Source organism: Hylaeus volcanicus, chromosome 6, assembly GCF_026283585.1.
Source record: "Hylaeus volcanicus isolate JK05 chromosome 6, UHH_iyHylVolc1.0_haploid, whole genome shotgun sequence".
NCBI lineage: Eukaryota > Metazoa > Arthropoda > Insecta > Hymenoptera > Colletidae > Hylaeus > Hylaeus volcanicus.
In genome coordinates, this window is record NC_071981.1 from 21577293 (window position 1) to 21601434 (window position 24142).

The following is a 24142-nucleotide window of genomic DNA, read 5'->3' on the forward strand; positions in this document are numbered from 1 at the left end:
ATCGATGATCTTTCGCCGAATTTATAGTCGCGCAACCTTTGTACGTATATTACGAGTGGTGATGCGATCGAAGGAATTAGAAAGCTTGGTGTATATATGTAGATAGACGTTTCAATGGATCGTATGGTTTACACTTTTTTTTCTTTTTTTTTCTTTGAAGGAAGAGAGGGTATTTTGGTTATATAAACGAACGGTTGTGGTTCACACGCAGGGTGTGTAAATACAGGGAATAACGAATGGACAGCTGCGTTGGAACAAGTAGAATTGTTTGATCGTTTTGAGCACCAGGCGTTATTGTTCGATCGTTTCGGGCATCAAGCCTCGTTTGTTCGATAGTTTCGAAAGTTTCATAAGACAAATTTCTGAGCAACGATGCAACTACGCGAGAAGATAACAGCACAGATTCGTAATCATTTGTGACTCGCAGATCGGGTAATGCCTAAATTATTTTCGACTATTTGGAGGTCTCGAAATTAACACCGATTGTTGCCCTTTGACTTTAGGTCTGAGTTATCTCCAGAGTCTTCTACTGAATTTATTATGGGAAGCATAAAAGAGTAGTTGATCAATGTTACATTGAAAATCTCGATGAAACTTTCAAACAGAGGATTTCGATGAGTAAAATGTGATGCATAAATGCGATGAATAATTGAACATCGAGCTTTATTTAGTAATACGATAGGTTTTTACTCGAATAACTGCGCCGACCTTATGGATATTGTACGATATAAAATGAAATTCCAGAGAAGGAGATTTATAAAACGTTTACATTACAATTATTCGGTATTCTTCTTCGCTTCGCGAAATTCGCTTGGCAGCGCGTTACTAGTAGACAAATCGTCAAACGTCATTATAAATTCATTCGGAGGGATTAATTTATTGATCTCGTTCAGTGACACTTAATTCAGTGGCGCACGGTGAAATTTGAATTTTATGTAAATTTCTATCGATGAATCTGGTTGCGGGATGAAATGAAATGTGCGCGTCCGTATTCTTCGTGATTTTATAAGTTTACATCAGCTTAAATTTTCACATGCGATACACGGCAGTAACGATTACATTTTCAATATTCATCGTATCAAGAACGTAATTTACACTTGTACTTAAATTTGGTGCGTGAAATATCAGTTATTAAATATGTTGAATGGTAGTATATCCCTAGACTCAGGTATGGAGGGGCTCTTAATATTGCTGAAGACTAGAATCGAACGAGGGTTAGAAATATAGAAGCTTTATAAATCTGATAAAGAAGAGGAGGCTAATAAATCTCTCAAGACTCTCTTCTCTGGATTTAGAACGTTACAGGATAGGCATTATAGAACTCCAGGAACTGTAATTGTGACGGCACTAGTTCCTGGCGCTTCTACTTGGGGAGCTACTAGTCCATGACGCCTCTTCCTGTGGCGCTAGTAGTCTCTAGCGCCACTAATCTAGATTAACCCCCAAACGACGGAGGATTCAATTAAATTTCAACAATAAGAAATAATCCCTCCTTAAAAAACGTGCTCACCCCTGCGAAAGACTAGATTTCTCTTGACTACACATAGATCTTGATCCTTAGAAGGTTAGACCCATTCGTTATTTAGTCCCAACAACTCTTATGGTCCCTTTCCTGCTGACCTAACACTGCATACCGAACCCCGACAACCTAAAAGCAATAGCGATTCTACGAAGCGAGCGACAGCGAGATTTAACGAATTCGCGTTAACCGTAATTGGTGGCCATTCCCATCTTTCAACCCTCCTTCGTTTCGTTGACGTCAGTCACCCCGAACCGACGCGAAAATCATTATCGCCGCGAATTGGCCGCGCGTGTTCGAAGCTGTCGATAGGACAGCCCTGAGACGTGTTGGGAGCAACGGTCAGAACGCGCGAGCTAATTCATTAGCGAAAGCGGATGGCGAACTTGCATGGCACCATCGCGAACGTCCAGTCACTGTTTATTTATAGTCGGTGCTTCGCGGCCTCGCACGAACCCCGGACTATTTATGCTTTTTAATTAAAATCGATCGAAGTTGTTCCTTTGCCGGAGGGATTTAAAGATATAATCGACTCTGGCACTTTTGAAAAATCCCTCCTTACGGTTTTTTTTTATAAGCGGAGATTACGAAAGTCCGCTTCGACGAGGTTTTAATTAAAATCTCTGAAAATAACGAGGGGGTGGGGGGTGGTTAGGAATTTCAGCGCGGAGGTGACAAGTATACAGGATGGAGCGCTTAAGCGGAAACACCTGAATACCTTCGTTATTTATGGTTGTTTCAAATAGCTCTTTAGGATTGCATTACGCTATTTTAAGAGGCACGTGGTAGCGCGGAGAAAGAACTTTTTCTTGGGGATGCTCTTTCGGGAAATTTTGAGGACGTGAATTCTTTTTCTTATGGAACTATGGTTTTCCACTTTCTCGCACGTGGCTCGAGAACATGATAAACGAGCCGTCGAAGTAACTTTTAAGAGTTTCTAAGATCGTTTCGATCGTTTAACCATGAAAAACGTATTAAACGAATTACTAAGAAAAATTCGCGCGAACAGGCGTCAACGATTGAAGCTATAACAAAAATGTTTTAACTCCCTCAAAAGATCCCCACTATGAAAACCACTTGGCATCGCACGAATGGTCCTATTCGCGGGAACTCTAATGGCGGTTTTTAGCCTTCGAGCAAAGTTCATCGAGTTCAAGGGTCGACGAAAGCGGGAGTTCCCGAAGTAATTACGGAACAATATAATCGTTCTATCTTCCCGTGTAATTTCTACGGATTAAAAAGATTGTTTTGGAGCATACAGGGCGAGCCACGAATAACAGTTACCATCGAGGGTAGGAGAAAATGTCAGAGAAGTTGTATTATTAAGCCTGTAGCTGTAATTTCGAGACGCAATTAAAATTTATATATTATAAGAAAGGTTATAAGAAAAAGAAATTGTTCTTTGTATACTTCAATGCGCTTAACAAAATCTGTTTCTCGTTAACTGGTTCACGAAACGTGTACCATTTTATTTTGCCTGAAGAAAGATTTTATAATCGAACAAATAGAGTTCCATACATTTTATTCGATTCTATAAGAACGATACTAAAGCAAACTTAACGTCCACGTTCTTCGTCAAGGGTTCTTGTCGATTAATACTTGATATTCAACTCCGTGCATTCTCGACGAGTATTAAAACTGTTCTCGTGGAACCTTCGAGCTTCGTTTTGTTTTCAATATCGGTTCTACCTTTTCTCCTTTGGACTTTGAATGGACGTTTGATTGTTGTCTTATAAATTCAATGAATAGCCGAGTGTGCACACTTTTCCCCGTTTTATTGCTTCGGAGGCATCCTAGCCATTTTTCATTTTCGATGAATATTGAGATGCGAACGAGGCTAATAAATTAAATTTGGCAATCGTTTTGGAACGGTAAACATACTTTGGAAAATTTTCGAACGTTGCACGATTTATTAGAGCCTTTCCCCGAATGTCAAAAATTGAACGTGATCCAGATCGTAGCAGCCTCGTACTTTGCTTTGGACGATATTGTTTCGCTATCGTTGTTGAATCACGATTCTCTAGCAACATTCGCAGACGTTTACAGGGAAATGTTGTTGTACTCGTGCTGTTATTGTGGCTGCACACTCGTTCGTTGCATCGCTGTTTATCCAACTTTACATGTTCACTTTAAAGTATAATAACTTAATTTCTCCTTCCGTTTGTTCATTGTTTGAATTAAACGCTGTAAAGAGCATTGGGGAAATATTTATTATTACTCTATCGTTGTGAAGCAGTAATGAGATATGAGATTGTAAAAATGTTTGAATATCTCATATACTTCTCAGTAGCGATACGTAATTCCCATTTTCTGTTATCATTCGTCCCTCGAAATCAAAGCTAATTTTCGACATAATTAATTCCACCAAACTCTTAAGGAATAAATATTTTTAAACTACGGAACCCAGCTGAAACATTTTCCCAGGTGGATCGAGCCCCAAGTGTAATTAGTCTGTGGATGCTATTACAGTATTATCCGCAATAATTAATCGCAATTATTTACGGGACCGTGGCGTATAAATCACTCCAAAATTTTGTTCAAATATTCGTCAATTACGTCGCGCGTACGGCGAATGTATCGGACTATTTGTCACCATTAGCCAGTTTTGTAATCCGGGCGGCAGAATTGCGGGCCAAATAAATCCAAACGCCGCGGGTTTCCGGCTCTCAAAAATCGTCCAGGGAATAGTTGGAATTGCAAAGCTTCGCGAGCGTTCGCACGCTTCCCGAGGGATTGATTTCTTGGCGCGGCTGTTGCCGTAAATCTATTTTAACATACACACTCTGGACGTTTATCGACGAAATAGTTTCGTCGGTTTCCTTCTCCTTTGAATCCTCCCTTCGACGCTCGCGTTTCCGACGATGCCGTTGCGTCACTCGTCTTGAAAAATAGCGCGCGCGAATTAGTTTTCCTTGCAACGCAATTTATTCGAGCAGATCCGATGCTGTTCGAGGAACGCATCGGAAAATTACACTTTATGGAGAAACAAATAATTCTTTTCAGAGACGGATGTCCTTCTAAAGAGACAAATATATCTCCGCGGAAACCGTTTTGAATACCAGATACCAGATTCGATACCGTTTGAGGAACGTAAAAATTACATTTCATGGAGAAACAAATAATTCTTTTCAGAGACGGATATCCTTCTCAAGAGACAAATACAGTCAGTGTATTTACAGTGTGTTATGTATTTATAGAAAATTTCAATGTGCAAGAAACTACAAAATGCTACTGATCCGACTCGAATACGGGTGTTAAAATATCGATGACACAGGTTAGAGAAAGAATAGGATGACGAATAGAGCCCCTATTAGTTGAAAATTGGAGTGCAACGCGAAACATCGATAATCATTACGTTACGAAAGAAATGTTTGGTCCAGTGACGCAGGTTTCGTGTCGGTTGGCTTGTTGATGAATGAGGCGTATTGGTATCGGAAAGTCGTGGTCGGTGGTTAAATGGGTTGAAGCTGGCGCGGAGCCAGTAGCTGCGTGCAAGACCGCAACGCTTTAGCCAAAACTGTTTCGAGCTAATTCGGAAGTCGCGCAAACGTCTCTGGACAAGTTATAGTAATCCTACAGCGATTCGTCTCTGACTTATAAACGCCGACACGTGTTTCGTCGAGGGATCGATGAGAGGGATTTTAATTTAGCCGCGTTCGGACCTGACAGTGGAGTCACATGTAGAGTTATGCAATGATATCTTCCTGTTTATTTTACGATTTATATTCACGATTTTTTTACAATATTTTGGAAGAGGAAAGAGAAAGGAACAAGCAATTTTATATTTAAAGATTATGTTACAAGTTCGCAGCCATTAGCTCGCTATTTCTCGTGACGAAGGATAAACAAAGCTTGTCGCGAGTGATACCGATTACCAGGTCTCGTCACGTGGAAGTTGTTGCGAGTGGAGAGTCGAAGATAGAAGGAATCAAAGTTCCCTAGGCCAGCCTTGGTCCTTGATCGGTCCAGCTTTTTCGTTCGAAGTATACGCGAGGACTGAATCCTCGGACTGTCCTGATACTCCTGAATCAGGAGTCCTGATACGCCTGGGTTCCTATCAGCCAAGGAAGGTCGAACGCGAATCGGTGGACGCGTGTCAGCAGAGTCTGTTCGCTCCAAGGACGATAGAATCGACGAACCGTTAATATCACAGAAAAATCATATTCTCGGTCACTGTTCGAACAAATATCGTTAATAATTAATTTAACCATTGTCCGAGATTAATATTTACTTGGTTCAGTGGATTTGGTTTCAATGGATATTAAAATATCACCAAATCCCGCACGATTTAAATAGAACCGAGCCATACCTTATTTATTCCTTCTCTATGTCATAATCCACTCAACCTATCGAGTTTGTTTAGGTTCGAGTGTTCCGTGAAACGTTCATCATGGTATCCACGCGTATAGTTTCTTAGAATAATTTTAGCATGCTCGTGTACCTTACTTTGGTCTACAAACGTCAGTCAGTTCAGAAACCTGTCTCGAGTCGTTCATTTCGAATCGCTCGATAAACCACACCTCTGAAAACGATCGGGTTCATCGATGCGAATTCACCGAATCATAATTTCCGATTCGTATAAATTGGTAAATCAAGAAGTACGTCCTAACGAAAGCATATCGGAACGACGGGGTAACACGCGTCTAATACCTTCGTATTTATGGGATTTATGGCGGTAACGGCGAGCTACGTAGGCGAACAAAATTTGTGCGATTTTATTTAACGATAAAAGTGCGCGCTGGTGATATCTCGGTAGCTCTCGTAATCCTTGAGAATCCTTTAGGAATCCTTTGGTAATAGAGAGCTGTAATCGCGGAAAATGGGCGACATTTCACGCGAGAAGCTAAGGTGCAATCGCGAATTCAGCTTAGTCAGGATCGACGGAGAGATTTTGTGCCATTCAGATCTCGACGGGCAATTGTGCGGAACCGTTTCATTGAGAACTCGCAGATTCCCTCGATGGCTAGCTAGTAATAATAAACTCCGAACAAAATCGATTCATACGTGGACTGCGAGATAAATCTTGAGGGATGAAACACGACGTAATGAATGTTAATTCGATAACGCTTTCGAACTCGGAATGGTATCAATTTTCACCTTGAATCCACGTGTTTAAGTAGGATCATTTTAGGCCGCTGGGCTAGCGTAGCCCTTTAAAAAGCAAGTACCGATTGAATGAAATTTTCACGTCGAAGCCTAATTAAGTCTGAAAGCGAATCTTTCCTTGAAACGGGTAAAATTGAACCGTGACTTGAATGATCGAGGCACTAAGACTCGGTCGCGCAATCAAAAGAGCGACGCGCAAAAATATCCTCTCGAGAGTGGACAAAATTGGTACGAGCTCCTTTTTGCTGTCGGGATGTATGGTTTAAAGAAATATCGAGCTTCTCGAAAATAAGTCGTCGAGGTCAGGACTCGAGGCTTTACGTAACGCGATTCACTTTTAAAAAGCCTCGTTGAAAAGATCCTCTTATCGCGTATTCTGCGGGTGTACGCTACCGTCTATAAACTTCGGATTACTTGAGTCCCACTTTACCGCGAATTTCTCGGGCTTCTTTTTTTTTTTTTTTTGAATTTTTTAATGCGAGATGCTTGTAAGACTGAACTGCATAATTTATGGCGAGCTGAGTAATTGAAGCATCGTAGAGTCTATTTTCGAGCTGATGAAAAAAAGGAAATCCTGACGTAGAATTCGTTTATCAATCAGATCTTTTTATGGTCTTTTAACGTTTATTAAGAATATATTGAATTCTGTTGTAATAAGAACTTCCATTGTAACGATATATTTTCAGATTATTCTATCTGGTAATTCTGGTCTTGTATCATTTTTACAGTTTAGTATTCCTCGAGTTTCTTCTCTTAGAAGGTATTCAATTTGCTACACAATGAGGTCTGGTTATTATTAAGTACATTTTCAAACGTTGCAATTCAGACAGTTTTGAATTAAATACATTTAATTGTATCGTAATATCTACGTTGATATTATGTTTTATTTCTTTTTCAACAAATCTTCTTCTTACTATTTTCGTGAACATTCGTTCTAAAGAGAAACGAATGAACAGAAACCAATTTATCAGAGAGGACGATTCGTCTTACGATTTTCAGGGCATCGGTTATATTTGATCCCACCGAAATATTTCCCCACTCCTACCCCCATTATTCTTTAGCCTCGATTTTCGAGATATTCTTAGCAAATATTTCTCGTTCCGTGGTTTAAATAACCTCACGAAGGATCGAATCGACGGTATCGTTCGTCGGATAATAAAACTTCGAGTTTATGCTCGGCAAACGCAAAGAAACGCTCGTTTCGGAGTCGATTTCGCGTTCTCGTTATGTTTGCTTTCCGATACGGTAATTCGTCGCGGTAATCGACGATGCGAAAGCCGTCTTCCACGTTTAGAAATGGCGATATAATGAAAATAACCGCGTGTTACGCAGTAGACGGCACTTCGGAGTTTGATTAAGTTTCGAAGCACTCGCGCGACTTCGCTAATTCCATCGGGTGCCTCGCGGATGAATATTAACGTTAATCCTGGTAATCGCGTCGATGGGAGCGTGTTTTCGTAGCGTCGAAAACGTTTAGCGGATTGAAGAGGTCGTGGAAGCTAATGGGAGCACGATCGAACATCCGCGACGGCGATCGTTGAGGATGTTGCATTTGTAGAATTATTTTCCATTTTCTGGAGAGGGATTGTAACGGTACCGAAGCGTCGAAAGTTGTAGCGAACGTTTATTTTCTATTACGTGGATCTGCAGTGTCGTTCCGAAGATTGGAGAGGTTTGTCAGGAGAGGTTCTACGATTTTGTTTTACGATTGTGTGTTCGATAGAACGAAAATATAGATTGCAGGTTGAAGCCAATAAACTAATAAAACCAATAAAAGCATATCAAGGAAGATTTCCGTATGGTTTATGCAGCAGTGATCGTTACAAACAGTGTATTTATTTATAGATCTGTTTCCCATCTTCTGGAGAAGAATTATATCGATACCAAAGCGTTGAAAGTTGTAATAAATATTTATTTCTTATTACATGAATCTCTACTGTTATTCTGCGGATCGAAAGGGAAAGGTTTCAGTCTTTTGTGATTCGACAAAAGACAGATCGCAGATTGAAGAGGCCACGGAGCAAGATTTTCGTCTGCATAATGTAACAGCGATCGTTAAATCGCATTCATTCGTAGAATTGTTTTTCATTTTCTGAAGAGGTCCTGCACCAATTCCAAAGCGTTGAAAGTCCTCCGTTCTCTGTAAAAGTTTTTGCTATCTAAAAAGGTTTCTCAGCTTTAGGATTTTGTGTTTCAATCAAGCCCAAACAGTATCTCACCGAAGTTACGTTACAAGGGAGAAATACTCGTGTCAGTGTGTCGCATACTATAATACACAAAAGAACTGATCTCAATGTCATATTATCTTCTTAAATAGATCGTGGTATTTTCGTTATTCCAATATCGTAGGAAATACAAAAACAAATTCAAGTATGTATAATACATTAACCTCAGCTCGAGACCACTTCTCCGACCATGAATCAGTCAGGCACAGCTTCTTTTGCGCCGTGATAAATGGCACTCCTCTTTCAGAGATGGAGAACTCGCGTGGGCAAGCCGCGTGGTGGAAATAACGCGTCAATAGCCTTGAACGGCCAATTGATTTTGTTCGGTCTCATCTCGAGAATGTCGTTAGGAACCGAGGGATAAATGGCACCAGTTTCCATCGATCGCCTTGCACGCGCACAGTAGCGTCGAAAGTGTAAACTATTAAATTAGGATTACGGATGGGACGTTGTCTCATCGATCATTTTTTACATCGGCGGTTTCGGAACTTTTTTTAAAAAAACACTCTATCTCTTCTAAAAAAGAAAAGAGAACATTTCTGTGTTGGAGATTTGAGTTGAAATCATTTTTTATATGTTTATTCTGATATCCAGATTTGGTATCGCAAAGCGACGGTGTTAGGTTCCGTTTTGGATAAATTATAAATTTTCTGGTCGTGTTTCGAGCGTACTTTCATGGAAGTTTTTGTCGAAGGCTCTGGAGATAACAGAAATGATTACTGTACAAAATTATTATTATTATACAAAATTAACGTTTCGTATGTGCTTTTGTTGTTACAGTTCCCATTGAGGTTTACGTCATCGCGCCTCCTGTATCTTCGATCATGGTCGACATGGACACGCAGACCGAGGTGAGCAAATTTCTCAATCGAGAATATGTTTATTCGTCACTTAACAGTTTTTAAGAGTATTTGCGAAGCGTTGCAAGCCGCTTTAATATTTGTCGTGTATTTAAGCAGTTCGAGTAGAAACACAGCTAACTTTTTAATTTACAGTTGAAACATTCTTTTCAAATTCTCGAGATGAAAGAAATAAGTAGCTCGTTTAATTTTCGATTCAGAAGAATATTTTAGTTCGAAGTGTTTTTAAGGACGTTAAGAATATTTTTAATCGTCGTCTTGAAGCTAATATAAAATTAACGTAACGTAACATTATAAGGCATCATATTTCACGATTTGGCAATTAATTACGCTGCGAAATCGATCATGCATTTCGGAAACAATTTTCCCCCTGGCCATGATACTGCATTGTTCGCAAGTCAAGAGTTGGTCTGGCTGAACCGTGATCGACGTTGATCATCAACGAAATTAATGAGATTCACCGATCCTCTGTGTGTCCCATTAATTACGACGACGGGGAAGTACGCCAAGCCAACTCTACAATATGTGGACACTGTCGGCACCGTTGATATCAGAGAGAATGTCTCTACCGTTCAGGAACCGAGAAATTTCTCCTCGATACGAGCGTGATATTGCATCCTGGCTTCCGGTTTGCGCGAGTTTCGTATACAGGGAAATCCCCAAATTGGACTAAGATGATCATACATCGTTGAAACGGGACCGATAGCTCACGAATTTGAATAATTGACGATCTTGGACCTTCCTTGAATGATAAAAGAAAACAATTTTTTCAAAACGTTCTTGAGTAGTTGGTTATTGTATACCAGAACTGAAATTGTAAAGCAGTACTTTGTTTGCGTTTACCTCGATGTTTGAGATAGAAGGGCTTAAAGTAGCATACAATTAGAAAACAATTTTTAAGCGATTAGTTACTGTAAATCAGTGCTTTCATTCGTGCGAAAATCAACTACTAATCATTTTGTTAGATAAAATAATGAGAACATCTATTCTGAATTTGAAAAGAAAAATGTTCAAGGAAAAATAATTAGATAGCTAATACTTGCCTTCATTTGTTCGTTACTTTTCAAAAATAACATCAAAGACGTACCTTTCGGATAACTCAATTCTCGAGAGAGTTATTTTCATTTAAAGTTAAATAATTCAATAATAATTTACCTTGTATGCTCACGTGAATGCTTTTCTCGTTGTAACTGCAAGTACTTAAAGAAGTTGGAGGTCCAAGGATCGAAGGGCCCGATTTAAGGGAGAATTGTTGTCTATTATTATTCATGTAAATGAGCAACGCTTATTGGCACGAAGGGAATCCTGTGTAAATTACTACTCGCGATATCCCTTTGGGAAATACAGCAGCTGTATTCGTTTCATTGCATCGGAGAGCAACCGTTTCCTCGGCGTTTCCCGCACTTCAAATAGACCATAATCAAATACTATCATCCGCAGCTTTCGTTACGAAAACGTTATTAAGGCGTAGGAATATTAAAATAAATATTAGAATGCCCTCGTAAAGATATTTACAGAAACCATTCTTTCCATATATTATAATATAATACACCCAAAAATATTCATAGTTCCATCGTACTCCAACACCTTGTTCCACGTTCCATCTGTTCTCGCGTCTTCGAAATATTCCCAGTCTTGTCTATTTTAACATCGATCTATGAGATTCGGTGGAACTTATTATTAGAATATCTTTCACGCCTGACAGAATAAATGGAACGCGAAATATTTGCTCGAGTAGTTTGTTTTGCTTCTCAGCCCTAATAGAGAAGTTCTCAGCCCTAATCAGAAGTAGAGACAACGATAAAGGGTAGCAATTATAAACCTATGAAAGGCACGTTATTAATTTCTATACTTGATAAATATATCGTATGAATTACACAAATTGAATGGATTCTCATATTAGGTGTATTCGATTAAAAAGACAAAATCCTGAAGTTTCTATTGGGAAACTCTACATTTTATAATTGCGTTTCCTATTTTAGTATACGCGCCTCTCAACAATAAGGAGTCAAACGAGAACACGAAACGTAGGCTACGGGATTGGTCGCGTAGGTAAAGCGGTCGACTGTGGATCCGAGGATCGTGGCTTCGAATCCCCGTGCCTTATTTTTCGTTTAGACTCCTACATATGGGGGCTCGTCCGGGATGGGGGGTTACAGCGGCAGAAGGACGGTGGAGCGGGCAACAATGAGGCGTCGAGAGAGAACAACGTTCCAGAAAGAGAGAGGGGAGTACACTCGCGAAAGAGGGTGCGGCGCGCACTGCTGTTGAGACGCAAAACCCGAGAGAGAAAGAGAGAGGGGAGTACACTCGCGAAAGAGGGCGCGGCGCGCATTGTTGCTGAGACGCGAAACCCGAGAAAACGGACATTCGAGGGCGAATGAATATCAATTCAGGATAGCCGAGTGTAGTATCCGCGCCTCCCATACCCAACAATAAGGAGTCAAATAAAAACACGAAACGTAGGGTACGGGATTGGTCTTGTAGGTAAAGCGGTCGACTGTGGATCCGAGGATCGTGGCTTCGAATCACCATGCCTTATTTTTCGTTTAGACTCCTACATTATTAATTTCCAATTCAATTTTCTAATAATACTAATTCTAACGTTGTCAAAAAAAAACGAAATCCAAGAGCTTCCATCGAAAACCTTCTACTTCGTAATTACGCTTGGCCTGCTACAGCCCTCTCCTATTAATTTCCAATATAATTTTCTAACGATACTCCTCCGCAGAATTTCCATTCGCTGCGGGATATCTATAAATTGATTCTGTTTCAACATCGACGATTCCGAATTAAACCATTTAGGTGACGAAATATCGCCTCTCACCTTGACATTAAAACGCTCTCGATGATATGTACCTAGGCGAATTGACTTTTATCGCGCCCTACAGCGTTCTCCCCTTCGATGATCATTTCGTTGCCCCTAATCGAGTCGCGATACGTTCGCTGGAGGATATAAAACATTTTATTTTCACGGCAATAAAGCGCGGGAAAGTCCTCCGTTCTCGACGAGAAATACGTTCGATGAATTTTCACTGTACGTCACGTTACGATAAACAACAGGAAGCGCCTTTTTTTTTGCCACGTAGACGATCGTGGCGGGACCACGACGATTAACGACCATTAAAAACGAACGATGGTTTCTGGTAGTTCGGGCTCGACGAAGTGCTATCGACGATCGATCGTCGGGGAAGTTAGGCAACTGGGAATTCGGGAACCTTTGGGGACAAGTAGCGTACGTTTTAAAACGGTGAAGATCATCTCTTGACGAGTACTGCGAATTTCTTTTTTTATGGATTTTTTTTTTTAGGATAAGTTCGAACGAATGTTGCATTTTTGGTCGGTGCTAGGATTAGTTTAAACGGGTGAAATTATTTCTTGATAAATACTGTAGACTTTTATTTTTCGTAGGAAAGGTTCAAACGGAAGTTGCACTTTTCTTTTATATTCACTAAAAGCTATCGGAAAATCTATGTTAGGCTCATAGGCTTAATTAGACTGGTAAACCTCTGATATAAACAGTTATAACCGCGACAATGTTGAAATTTAAAAAAAATATAATTTGATAGAAATATTCGAGAAACCTCGAAGAATGAGTATATCAACAAAGACAAATTTATTCTATAACCCGAAATAAAAGGACACCCCCTTAAAGCTTTGTAGAGGAACTCTGAAGATTTTAAGCAACGGTAATATTGAAAGAAATCTCTTTTTTAATTCATTTAGCTTACTCCAGCTGGCTAACGAGTTTTCTAAACGTTGTCGGACTTCGAATACTTACACTTGTTCACCGAAAGAGCTTAATTACTTATTTACTTGATTAGTCGACCAAGCAGTCACCGCGTCGGCTTTTTAACCGACATCTTAACAACTTAATTGCGTACGGCCGTTTCTGGCGAACGCTAATAACCTCGTTTCGCGATTAATCATCCGCGAGAGCAACGCGTAGCTTGAAATAGAGCTACTAAGCCCGAGGTATTGCTTCGGTTCGCACAATTGTTTGATTGCACGTTTCACGCGCGGGCAACTTGATCGCGTTACAATTAGTTGCTCCTAGCAGAGTTTAGAAATGCAACTGTGCTCGAATTGAAATCAATTTAACGCTCAAGGTTATCGAGGGACCGTGGACGGCTCGTTGGACCAGTAGGGGGTCGTGGGTTCATGAATGGAACACCAGGGATGCCTGGTTGATCAAGTAGGACTTATGCGTGTCTATTTCGAGCATTCTAAGGGACGAGTGATTCGGAGATAAATCGTATTTGGATAATTGTACGTCTCGGTAAATTTGCATTTGGATTTATAGAAAAGGTGTAGTTGCATCTGTTTAAATAAAATTTAACGCGTTGACTGTCTGGTTGATAATAGTGAAAATTCCTACAAGGTTAATATTTTAATGTTCATTGGAAGTTTTTCTTGCTGCACAGTATAAAAAGTCCAGTCTTGCTTAGACGGATTACGATATCGATGTTTAATCAATTTCAAGGGAATAAATGGTCCGATGTTCGATCTCATAGCGCTTTCCATGCTTCAGCAATTCTTTATTTGCTTCGAAATCATCATTTGTCAGTTTCGCTAGGACTCCGGGTCCCCTCGGACGTATTGAAAGATCTCTGGAAAATTTATTCAGCACGCCGATGCATTTCGATGTTCTCGAGAATTTTCTATGAATCGTAAATTTCAAATGGCCTCGCAGATGACACTCGAATGGATTCAGTTCTCAGGATCGAAGTGCATCCTTTTAGGTCAAGGAATTGGACCTACGCGGTTCATTCACTTAGACTCGTCCATCCTGGCAGGGTCCGAGTAATATTCCCCGATTTAACTCTCATTAAAAGCATCGTCGATGAACCGTGATTCTCTCCTTATCCTCCATCGTTGAAAGTGAACGTTTTAACTGCAAATTGTTCATTTCTTTAACGACGATAACTAAACTACAGATGTTCACGTATTTATTTTTTATATAAAATAATAGAATCGTTGGGAAGATTAACTTTAATTTAGAAAACGATTAATAACAGTTTCTTTTTCTTCGTAATTTTGCTTATATACCTACTTTCTTGATTCTGATTGTCCTACCTTCCAAAAGTATAAAAAAAGTGTACGTTTAGAAAATAAGGTATACCGTGCAGAGATGAGAAGTTGACCACTGAGTCTGATTGGTGTCGTAATCTCCCAGATTATATTATAATATATAGAATTCCACACTACGCTACAGATTACGATATAGAATTCTATAGTACAATTAAGATTATACCGTTACCGATCAGACCTATCGGCCAACTTTTCATCCCTGCATGATACTTTCATTCTAATCCTCGCTTCTTTTTCTGTACTTGTAAAAACATAAACCGAAGTCACAATGAAAATTGAAAATTCGATCACCGTTTACTTTCAACGATAAATATTCTCATTCAGCAATTTGCTTGGCAACGAGGAAGCGGAGTTCTTGGGACGTTGTGTGAACAAATTCGCCGCTGTTTACATTTTCCGAAGCTGCGAACAGACGGTTTAAATATTTCCAAGTGTTCCTAACAGATTAGATGTTTGAAATGGGAAACCTTAACGACGGCGTTGATAGGTTGTTAGTGTCAGGCGAATGGCGACGAACATAATACCCTACTGCGGGTGCATTAGCCGTTCTAATATTATCAAATGCCCGAGACAATGTTTGCGACAGATTCGGTATGCGTTTCAAATCTCGGGAACAGTTTGAACGTTTAATAAAACGATGCTCAAACTGGAACGTTTGTTTAGATATTATCCGACGTCTACCTAGTTTCGCCGCTGCTATCTTCGAATTGCAGACTCGTATTGGATACCTGATTACATCCAAACGTCCACGCGTTCTCTACGAATTCATTTGTAAGCACACTTCCCGTGCTGTCGATATTCCAGACTAAACATTCGCTCGATTTCCTTAGCTTTGTTCCAAACACTTACCATTCACACTCAGCCATGATATACACAGCCCAGAAATACCATCGGTACCTACATTATTTGGCGTTGTAAGAATATGTCAGTTGATACACTTAGGGTAGTCGTTTACGTCAAATAAAAACTGACGTATCGCCATTGAAATGGAAGTTCGTATCGCAAGATTTATTTGGTCGCTTCTGGTAACGGAGAAAGCGGTTAAATAATTATAGTAGCGATTCATAGTTGGTATATTTACTATAAATTGATAAATTTGTTATAAAATATATAAAAGAATATATTTTATATACATCGTGTATAGTTTGTGTACATTATTTTTTTTCATGCATACAATCCACAGTCTATAAATTATCATTCGTTACCTGTTAGACAGAACAATAGAACGAATATTTTTCCTATACATACACCATTAAAATGAACGTTATAAATGCACACAATCCACAGTCTGTTAATACTGGTTTGCCTGTTAGGCAAAACAGTGAAACGTACATTTTTTTTACACAATTTTCAACCCCTCTGGATTTCCCAATATCTCCAACTATACGATGCTTGCTCGCACAGTCCGATTTATACAACCTCCCTCCGCTTCCGTTATGTCCGAGTGTTTCGCATCGAAGGTGCTCTTGATTCGCCGCGAAACAAATATCGGTCTCGTTAAGAGGCTCGTTCGTTCAGAAATTGAACTCCTCGACGAGTTTCTGAAATCGAAGTTCCGCGTAGCAAGAAGCTGGTCGCTGCGCGAGTGCTGGCTGATTGCGAAAATTCAGCTTTCCGTTAGAAAAGTTCCGAGCCGTTCAAGCCTGTCAATTTAACTCAGAAAAATTCCTATACGACGCTAACGAGATCCTGCGCAGTATGTTTATGGCGTTCAGCTGGAAACGATTGCGAACGAAGATACCAGATGGGAAAAGATGTACGTTGCTGGCGGGTAATGACCGTAGCTGAGGGTTTAAGGCAAATGGAGCCAAGGCAACCCTTGGGCAAGGGTTGAAACGATGCCTAGACGAGGCATCTTTCTTTCTTTTTTATTAGGATATGGAATTAATGGACACGTTTTATTCAGTTTGAAGATTAATTAGTCTTCCTTTTGCTTTCTGGGATCGTTAGTGCGTTTGATGAGGTAGTGACTATAATTAAGGTTAAGGGCAAATGGAGCCAAGACAATCTTTGTCTAATGTTTCCATCAACCCTGAAGCAAGCTTCCCTTCCCTTCGCTGAGAATGTCAAATTAATAGGCAAGTTTTATTCATTTTCGAGATCAATTAAAAATATTTAATCTTTCATTGCCTCCTAAGGTTATTAATACGTTTGATGAAAAATTCCTATTCCTATTCATTTTCAACGAAAGAGTGGTTAAATACGAAGCTTTATTCGTTCAATAATCTCTGCATCCGAAGGTAATTTCAAACATTGAACAATTACAATAAATAATACTCGCAAACAATGATCCTCGCAGGATTATTTATCCATAAATCTAGGTAAAAAATGTCCACATTTGGGGTCAATCGCAAGATTAATTTTCCGATCCATAAATCGCGAATGGACGCTCGAAAGTTTGCTCCGGAGGAAAAATTCGGTGGGTTGGGCGTCGTCTTTTTTTTTTTGCAGTAATCTATCACTACCGTGGGCGGTATGATGTAGCCACGGTTAACCAACGTGTCACGAGGGTTTCGCACGACGAAGTTCTCCCCTATCGTTCCCTGCTCCGGTTTAATCGCCTCTCGTGGAACGAACGTCATTTGCCGTTTTTCTTCGAGTTCCCATAATGATCTGCCCCTAAAAGCGTCGCCTCAAAGAGCTTCGTGCTTTAAAGTTCACCCGATATCGCGATTTTCAATTTTTGTTACACGACTATGCTCGTTTCTTCTTTATTTAATTAATATCTCCCTGGAATTCTGTATTTTTATTTTCTCTTGCTTCGAATGAGAAACTTTAGGCGTTGGAAGCGATTCGAAGTGGTTGCTTGGCCGAGGTTTCGTTCCACGCGTTTTCTCGAAGACATTTCGGTGAATTCTGCGCGGTTGCGACGCGTGTCCCGTGGGACTAATTAAAGAAATTTTAATCATAGGTTTGCGTGGCAGTCTCGCCTCGTGGTATCTTTAGAATTTTCTGACTCTTTGTTCCCGTTATGCGAAACCTTGACTTTTCATTTTAATTAAAAGCGACGTCGTATAAAGCTCAAACTGCGGTGCTTTTCCTTGGATCAGAAAGACATTCCACGCATTCCTGAATATACGTATTATGCGAACCAGAAAAGAAAATATCTGGTTGTAGGTTTAACGTATAAACAGCGTGCAGTTTAATATTTCTATGTCCGAGGAGCCGAAAGAGTAATTTTACAGTGCAAGTATTGGACTTGACGTATAAATTCTCTTGGTAATATACAGTTGAAAAGTCTTCAGAAACCGTTTCTTTTTAAGTGTACACGTTGACTTGGTAAGGTCTCGATCGAAACAAATTGTTCTTCTGGAAGACAAGTCAACAAATGAAACTGTACGAAAGAATGTACATCTTAAGTTCAACGCTTGTACTGCAAAATTATGTAATCCTTTCGATTGGAATATGCATTTCAATCTTGAACAAAAATTCTACAATTTTGCTTATGACAATTGCCTGTCCTTAAGAAAATTATTTTCAAAGTGGAAGAGCATGAAGTAGTTCCAGCATGAACTCGGCAAAATGTTTTCTAAATTCCAATTAAATATAAGAGTTATTTTCCATTTAAACGTTTACTCTTAGCAGGAGCTATTCATTAAAGTGTGGTAAAAATGGAAGTTCGAGACGAAGGAAAATACGAAAGTTCCCCGAGTAGAGAACTCTCCATTGAGAAGGCTTGATAACCCCTTGCCACTTTGACGGACAATTTTACTTTGTAATGCGAACGCTGTATCAGAATTTCCTCGGCATCAATCTTCATCAATCTTCGTCTTCGGATTGACTCGTCAACGCGATCACAATTGATCCCGAGTGATCCCTGTCGAAGAGATCCAAAGGTAAAGATAAATCTCGTTTTCATCCTCTTCGTCCCTTTGACATTGTTTCTTTGACCCTTTTCATGCGCGTCCATCCACGAGCATAATTTCCCATGTAAATCGTTAACGTAAATAATATTTAATTACTTAGGCAGCATGGAGCTCGAGCGAGTGGTGTTGGTATCAAAATTAATTAACCATTGCAATCCCAAATAGCTTCTTCGGTTACGGCATTCAGGGCCGGTGTGTCAAATCGAAATTAGACCGAATCAGACTATTTGGTATTCAAGGGCTCCGCCATGGTAAGGCTGCGTTCGTGGAATGTGTACCAAGTAATAACTGATTGCTTGCGTAAATTAACCTTATTATTGCAAGCCACTCCGGCCAGGAAAATTTGCAGGAGCGAGGCTTCAGTTTATTGCTTTTCGACGTGACGCGAGACGGGAGCTTGGAAGGAAATGCGCACGGGTGTCATTTAGCGCAGCCCTGGGGACACGAGAATTGCAAAATTGCGGTTGACGGTAAGATACTTTGTGCTCGGGGTAAAAATGTTCGATAACCAGAACGAGATGAAGGGGTCCCCTTGATTGGCATAATATAGGAATTATTAAGAGCTTTCCTGGTCGAATAAAAATAACAATTTTAAGTATAAGTGGGTCTCTTAATTGAATAAAAATAGAAATTTCAATGATAAAGAGTTGTCTCCAGTTGGATAAAAATATGAATTTGAATAGCAAAGTATTTGTCTTGGATAAATTAAAATAAACATGTGAATTTAAAGAGTTCTCCCTAGTCGAATAAAAATATGAATTTGAATTATAGAAGTTTTTTTCTAGTTAAACAAAAATAAAAATTTGAATTGCGAAGGCTTTACCTCTGACAAATCAAAACAAAGGTTTGAATTGTGACAGGTTTCCTCGAACAAAAATGTCGAATAAAAATTTGAGTAACGAAGGCCGCTCCCCGCCCAAATAAAAATTATAATTTCATTTATAAGGTTGGTCTGGCTGTCGCGGTATTTTAGGCGAGGCCTCGTTTTCGAGTGGATCAATTTTAAAAATTCGTCGAATATGTAGTATGATTGATTACAACTTTGCTAACGCGTCTGTCCATTACTCGCCGTTTCTATTTGGGTTGGTGTTTGCGAACAACGTCGATGGCGTGGTATTATCTGTTTTAACTGGTTCTAACTAATGCGAAGATAATAGGATCGACGGTGAATAGATAATGCCTCCGTCAATGTTTGCAAATAACGACATACGAGTAATGAGTAATAGTCAGATACGTTAGTCAAGATAAGATTTCATTTGAATCATAGATGACAAATAGAAACGCCCTGTATACAAATTATTCGCACGTTTGTTCGACCAGTCATTTAGGTCGCAATTTTAACAAATAATTAATCTAAAGCTCCATGATTTTTATTTAGATTAGAATTCTCTTTATCTCTGTGTTGCACGAGTATATGAATTTTTATAATCGATTCTTGTAAATTTCAAGAAATGTTTCTACAGGTTTATCGTACTAACATCTTGACAATTTGATGAAGGGTTTTATACATACTATAACAATGTTACAGACTTCTCCTCGTAAAAATAAAACGCAAACTAACATTTATATACACAACGCACCGTTTCATTTTCCAGTTTTTCCTATCTCTCACGTCTAATTTGCATGTGCCAACAAACACCCACGCATACCTAATCAGTCACCCCATTAAGAGCGCCTCTTACATTTGCATATAAACAGTACGTTTACTTAAAATACATCGAATTATTTCTTTAAAATAACGTTTAATCGATGAAGTATTTCTCCAAGCTTCGCGGGAACAGAGGGGAATTATTCGAGGTCGAATGATCTCGCGAAGAATTAAAATACTTCGTTGCTACTTTAGCTTCTCCTCCTCGACCCTTTTCACCAGGATTTTCCCTGGCAGTTGTAATTTACTGCGCTTTCGAGAAGTCAACAAGTTGGATGCATCGGAATACTTTGAACTATCCAGAATGATGTATGACCAGGCGAAGCCCATTAATTTTCTCGTTAGGCGGTAGCTTGAAAGAAAAAAAAAAAAAGAAGGAAACTACCGCATTTGCATCAGAACGTTACGTGTCACTGTCTAAATACAAACGCGGCTCGCCTGGTTTACTACGCGGCCGCGCATCAATTCCCTTTACTCGAAATAATTGAATTAATTATAAAAATACGGTGTTCGTTGCGGCCACGCGGACGAAACTTCAACGGATTACTCAATTGGACGAGAAGCAGAACGATAATTAGAATGTACGAAGCTCGGCGTTGGTGGCACTTGGACCGACACCGAGGAAAATTAAATGGAAAACAATCCACGAATCGACATTGAATGTAATTATTTCGAAGTAAAAATTAAAGAAGAAATTGCTGGTGAAATTTCTTAGCTATCAGGTTTACCCTAAATTTCTACCAATATGTTACTTTCAGGCAATCGGAATTGAATTTTATATAAGAAATTACTGGTGAAATTGTTCGACTTTCCCAAATTCTCGCCAACATATTACTTCGATGCAATCTGAATCGAAGAGAATAATTTCTCAAATTAAACATTATTTAATATGCTTGCATCCAGAGTGCGCAAATATTTAATTTCGTTTAATTTCTTTTCCATTCGAGATGTTTCTTCAATTTTAACGAATCTTGAATTTTTAACTGGAAAATGATGACCCGACGAGCGTCGATTTGCTTTATTATTAAGACTGTCCAATAATCTCCTTTGTCAATTCCTTTTACACGGAATAATTAAATGAATCATGAAAACATGACGCGTGTCGCGGCCACGCGGACGAAACTTGAACGGATTACTTAATTGGACGAGAAGCAGAACGGTAATTACAATGTACGTAGCTCGGTGTCGGTGTTACCTGGACGACAGAGGCGATGTAATTTAATACACGCCGCGTCGTTATGATTACTTCAGTCTCGAGCAGAAACTTGCCGAGTTTATTTCAGCGCCCACCTCTCGTATACCGTTGTGTCTTATTGCCAGCTCGCGCTAGCTTTGTTTGGAGATGGTATTTTCTAACTCTCCTGTTTGCCTCTCGGAATGGGAATGGCATTGTGTATCTCCTGATAGCGAAAATAAAAGGTTTATCCGAAGGGTGATAGCTTTAGGACGTTGGTATTTAATGGAACAGACGGTATGGAAAATATATGCAATTTTTACACAAATTTTCAGACCGACTTTTAACCCTTTGCGAACAGAAAGACAAATATTTTACATGACCCATTTTTATTTTTACAAATTATTTAAAAATACGCGTGTAAATGTATCGGAAGGAAATGTCGACAAAATGTCGTGACACATACTCCACTATGGTTTTTACTAGGAAGCGGCAGCCACTCAAAAAATTAATGTTAAATTTGTGGTTGGCAGCACAGTAACCAGTTGCTTTGAAAGGGTTAATTAAACATGGAAGATTATGTTTAAATTGTCACCACTCGATGTCACGAAATAAACAGCAATCCATTCGAAGCTGGATAAACCATAAATGGCAGTAAAAATGCAACAGGAAAAGAGGTACGAGTTCCAAATGGGAACGCATCGATTTCAGTCGGGGTCGAAGTGCGTCTGTGTCGGCTCCGTGTTCGAACGCATAGGAAAATTGCAACAGGTTATACGTGACATCTGTTGCTTCATGGTTTACTAGGGTTTAGGAAAAAATAGAAACAGTCGTTGAATCGATAGCGAGACGCGTGATTTAGATAGACCGAGAACAGGAGTTCGGTATTTTTCAAAACGAAATTTTAAAAGTAGTCGAATCTCTGTTTCAGTTGCTTCTCTATTTAGGGAAGTTATTCTCCTCTTCGAAGTTAGTTTTGTAGCGAATTTTCATCGTCGAAAGCTACCCGGAATATTTTAGGAAGTACTTTCGCAGAGCGCCGAGGACACTCAAGAATAACTATTACGGAACCGTGGTCCCCTAATCATCTCGAGAAACCGCGATCCTCCTATTAATCCCTTTTGAAGCTCGCAAGGAGCTAGAGCTTCTAGACGGGATTCATGACTCGCTAATAGTCCAATTAGGCATTCACGGATCCTTCCCTCTCGCATTGAGAACTCGCGATCCTATCATGTTCGGTTTTATTCGACTAACCCAAACAGTTAGAATGATTGCCGACCCTGGAAAATTTAACATTTTAAATGTAAAATACAATTCTGGAAAAGTCCAAGTTGACGTTACATTTATAGTAGACATATTTTACGAATTAGAATAATGTATATTATAATAGCTTGCGCGGTAAGAATCGGTACATCTGAATTGTGTACTTGGAAAATTTCATTTTCAGCGAATTTCAAGCGAATCTTCAACCTTCCAACGTTTCCAAACGTAAAATTAAATTGTCCTCCGAAATCTGTTTAACCTTTTCGGTGCTCTGCGCGAGTATACTCGTCAAATTATTTTGTTCTCGACGTGCTCGAGATGAGTTAAATCGCGTGATCTTTTTAAATAGGAAAGAGCTCAAGACGGGTTAACTCATTAACTCATTAACGATAAGCTCGTGCGATTTAACTCGTCTTGAGCACGAGAAGAACAAAATAATTTGACGAGTGTACTCACGGAAAAGGTTAAAATATTTTGAAAAGTCCAAATTAGCGTAATGTTTTCACGAATCGGTACACCTGAGCTGCCGCTTGGAAAATTTCATTTTCGCATGGACAGCGGAATGTAGAATGGGGGGGGGGTGCATGGAAATTGCAGTTGGTTTTCCGAGTTGCGGCACGTCAGGCGATAAATGTGTAACGTGCCGAGAGTGGTTTTCGTTTTGAGTGAGAAGCGAAATTGAAGATGAAATCGATGGAACTGGACAGGTACTTTAAACCGGTACGTTCCCGCCCGGAATGTTTTGTTTGGCAAAATGTTGACAGAAAAACGAGTCGGACAATTTGTACGTAGCGAACGCGGGAATTGATAGCGTGCGTGTTTCGTGTTTCACAGGTGAAATCGAAACAAAATTCAATTATCGGAATGTTGACAGTCGCAATTTTCACCAAAAAGTTTCGTGCGATTTAAAGATGCAGTTTATGCAGAGAATAAGACTCTGTCTAATTTTTCCTTCGTTAGAGAAGTTAAGCGTGATTGAATTCTAGTCGAGATCCACTTAAAATAAATTTACAATAATAAATTTTAAATAAATTGAAATTAAATGCAATTGAATATGTTCGAGGAAACTTCAAATAAGAAATTGCGAGGTAAATTCAAGAACACGGTGAAGCGACGCTAACAGTGAAAGTAAAAAAATAGAATTAAAAATAAAACTTTCGCTTCCATTTTATGAGTTTCCAGCGGATATTCGAACAGGGTACGATTTAAACACAAACAAATTACGCGAACGTATGTGTCATCTTGTTTCCAGAAACGTCATGTTTGAAGCTTAAAGCGAACCTCGTACTCGTCGAGCTTTCCTTCGTATTTTATTCAGACTTGGACTTGGCAGACCCATTAATTAGCGTCAATGTTAGGTCTGGATTAGAATTTCCCTCTCAGATCAGTC

The 24142-nt window shown here is 39.5% G+C and overlaps 1 protein-coding gene across 13 annotated transcripts in view; it reads left to right on the top strand.

Annotated features, from left to right (window-relative positions):
* The window catches only part of LOC128878272 (calcitonin gene-related peptide type 1 receptor-like), a 113879-nt gene that overhangs the window by 14308 nt on the left and 75429 nt on the right, over positions 1 to 24142 (top strand). For 8 of the 13 annotated variants that reach the window (XM_054126340.1, XM_054126347.1, XM_054126335.1 and 5 more), the window contains exon 2: positions 9631 to 9701. Coding sequence is in view for 6 of the 13 variants with exons in the window: in XM_054126335.1 (XP_053982310.1) it covers positions 9675 to 9701 (27 nt within the window). In the remaining 7 variants the exon portion in view is untranslated. Of the gene's footprint in view, positions 1 to 5996; positions 6118 to 9630; positions 9702 to 23358; positions 23473 to 24142 lie in introns of those variants that run through there. The other 5 variants (XM_054126341.1, XM_054126336.1, XM_054126343.1 and 2 more) reach the window with 4 other exon arrangements.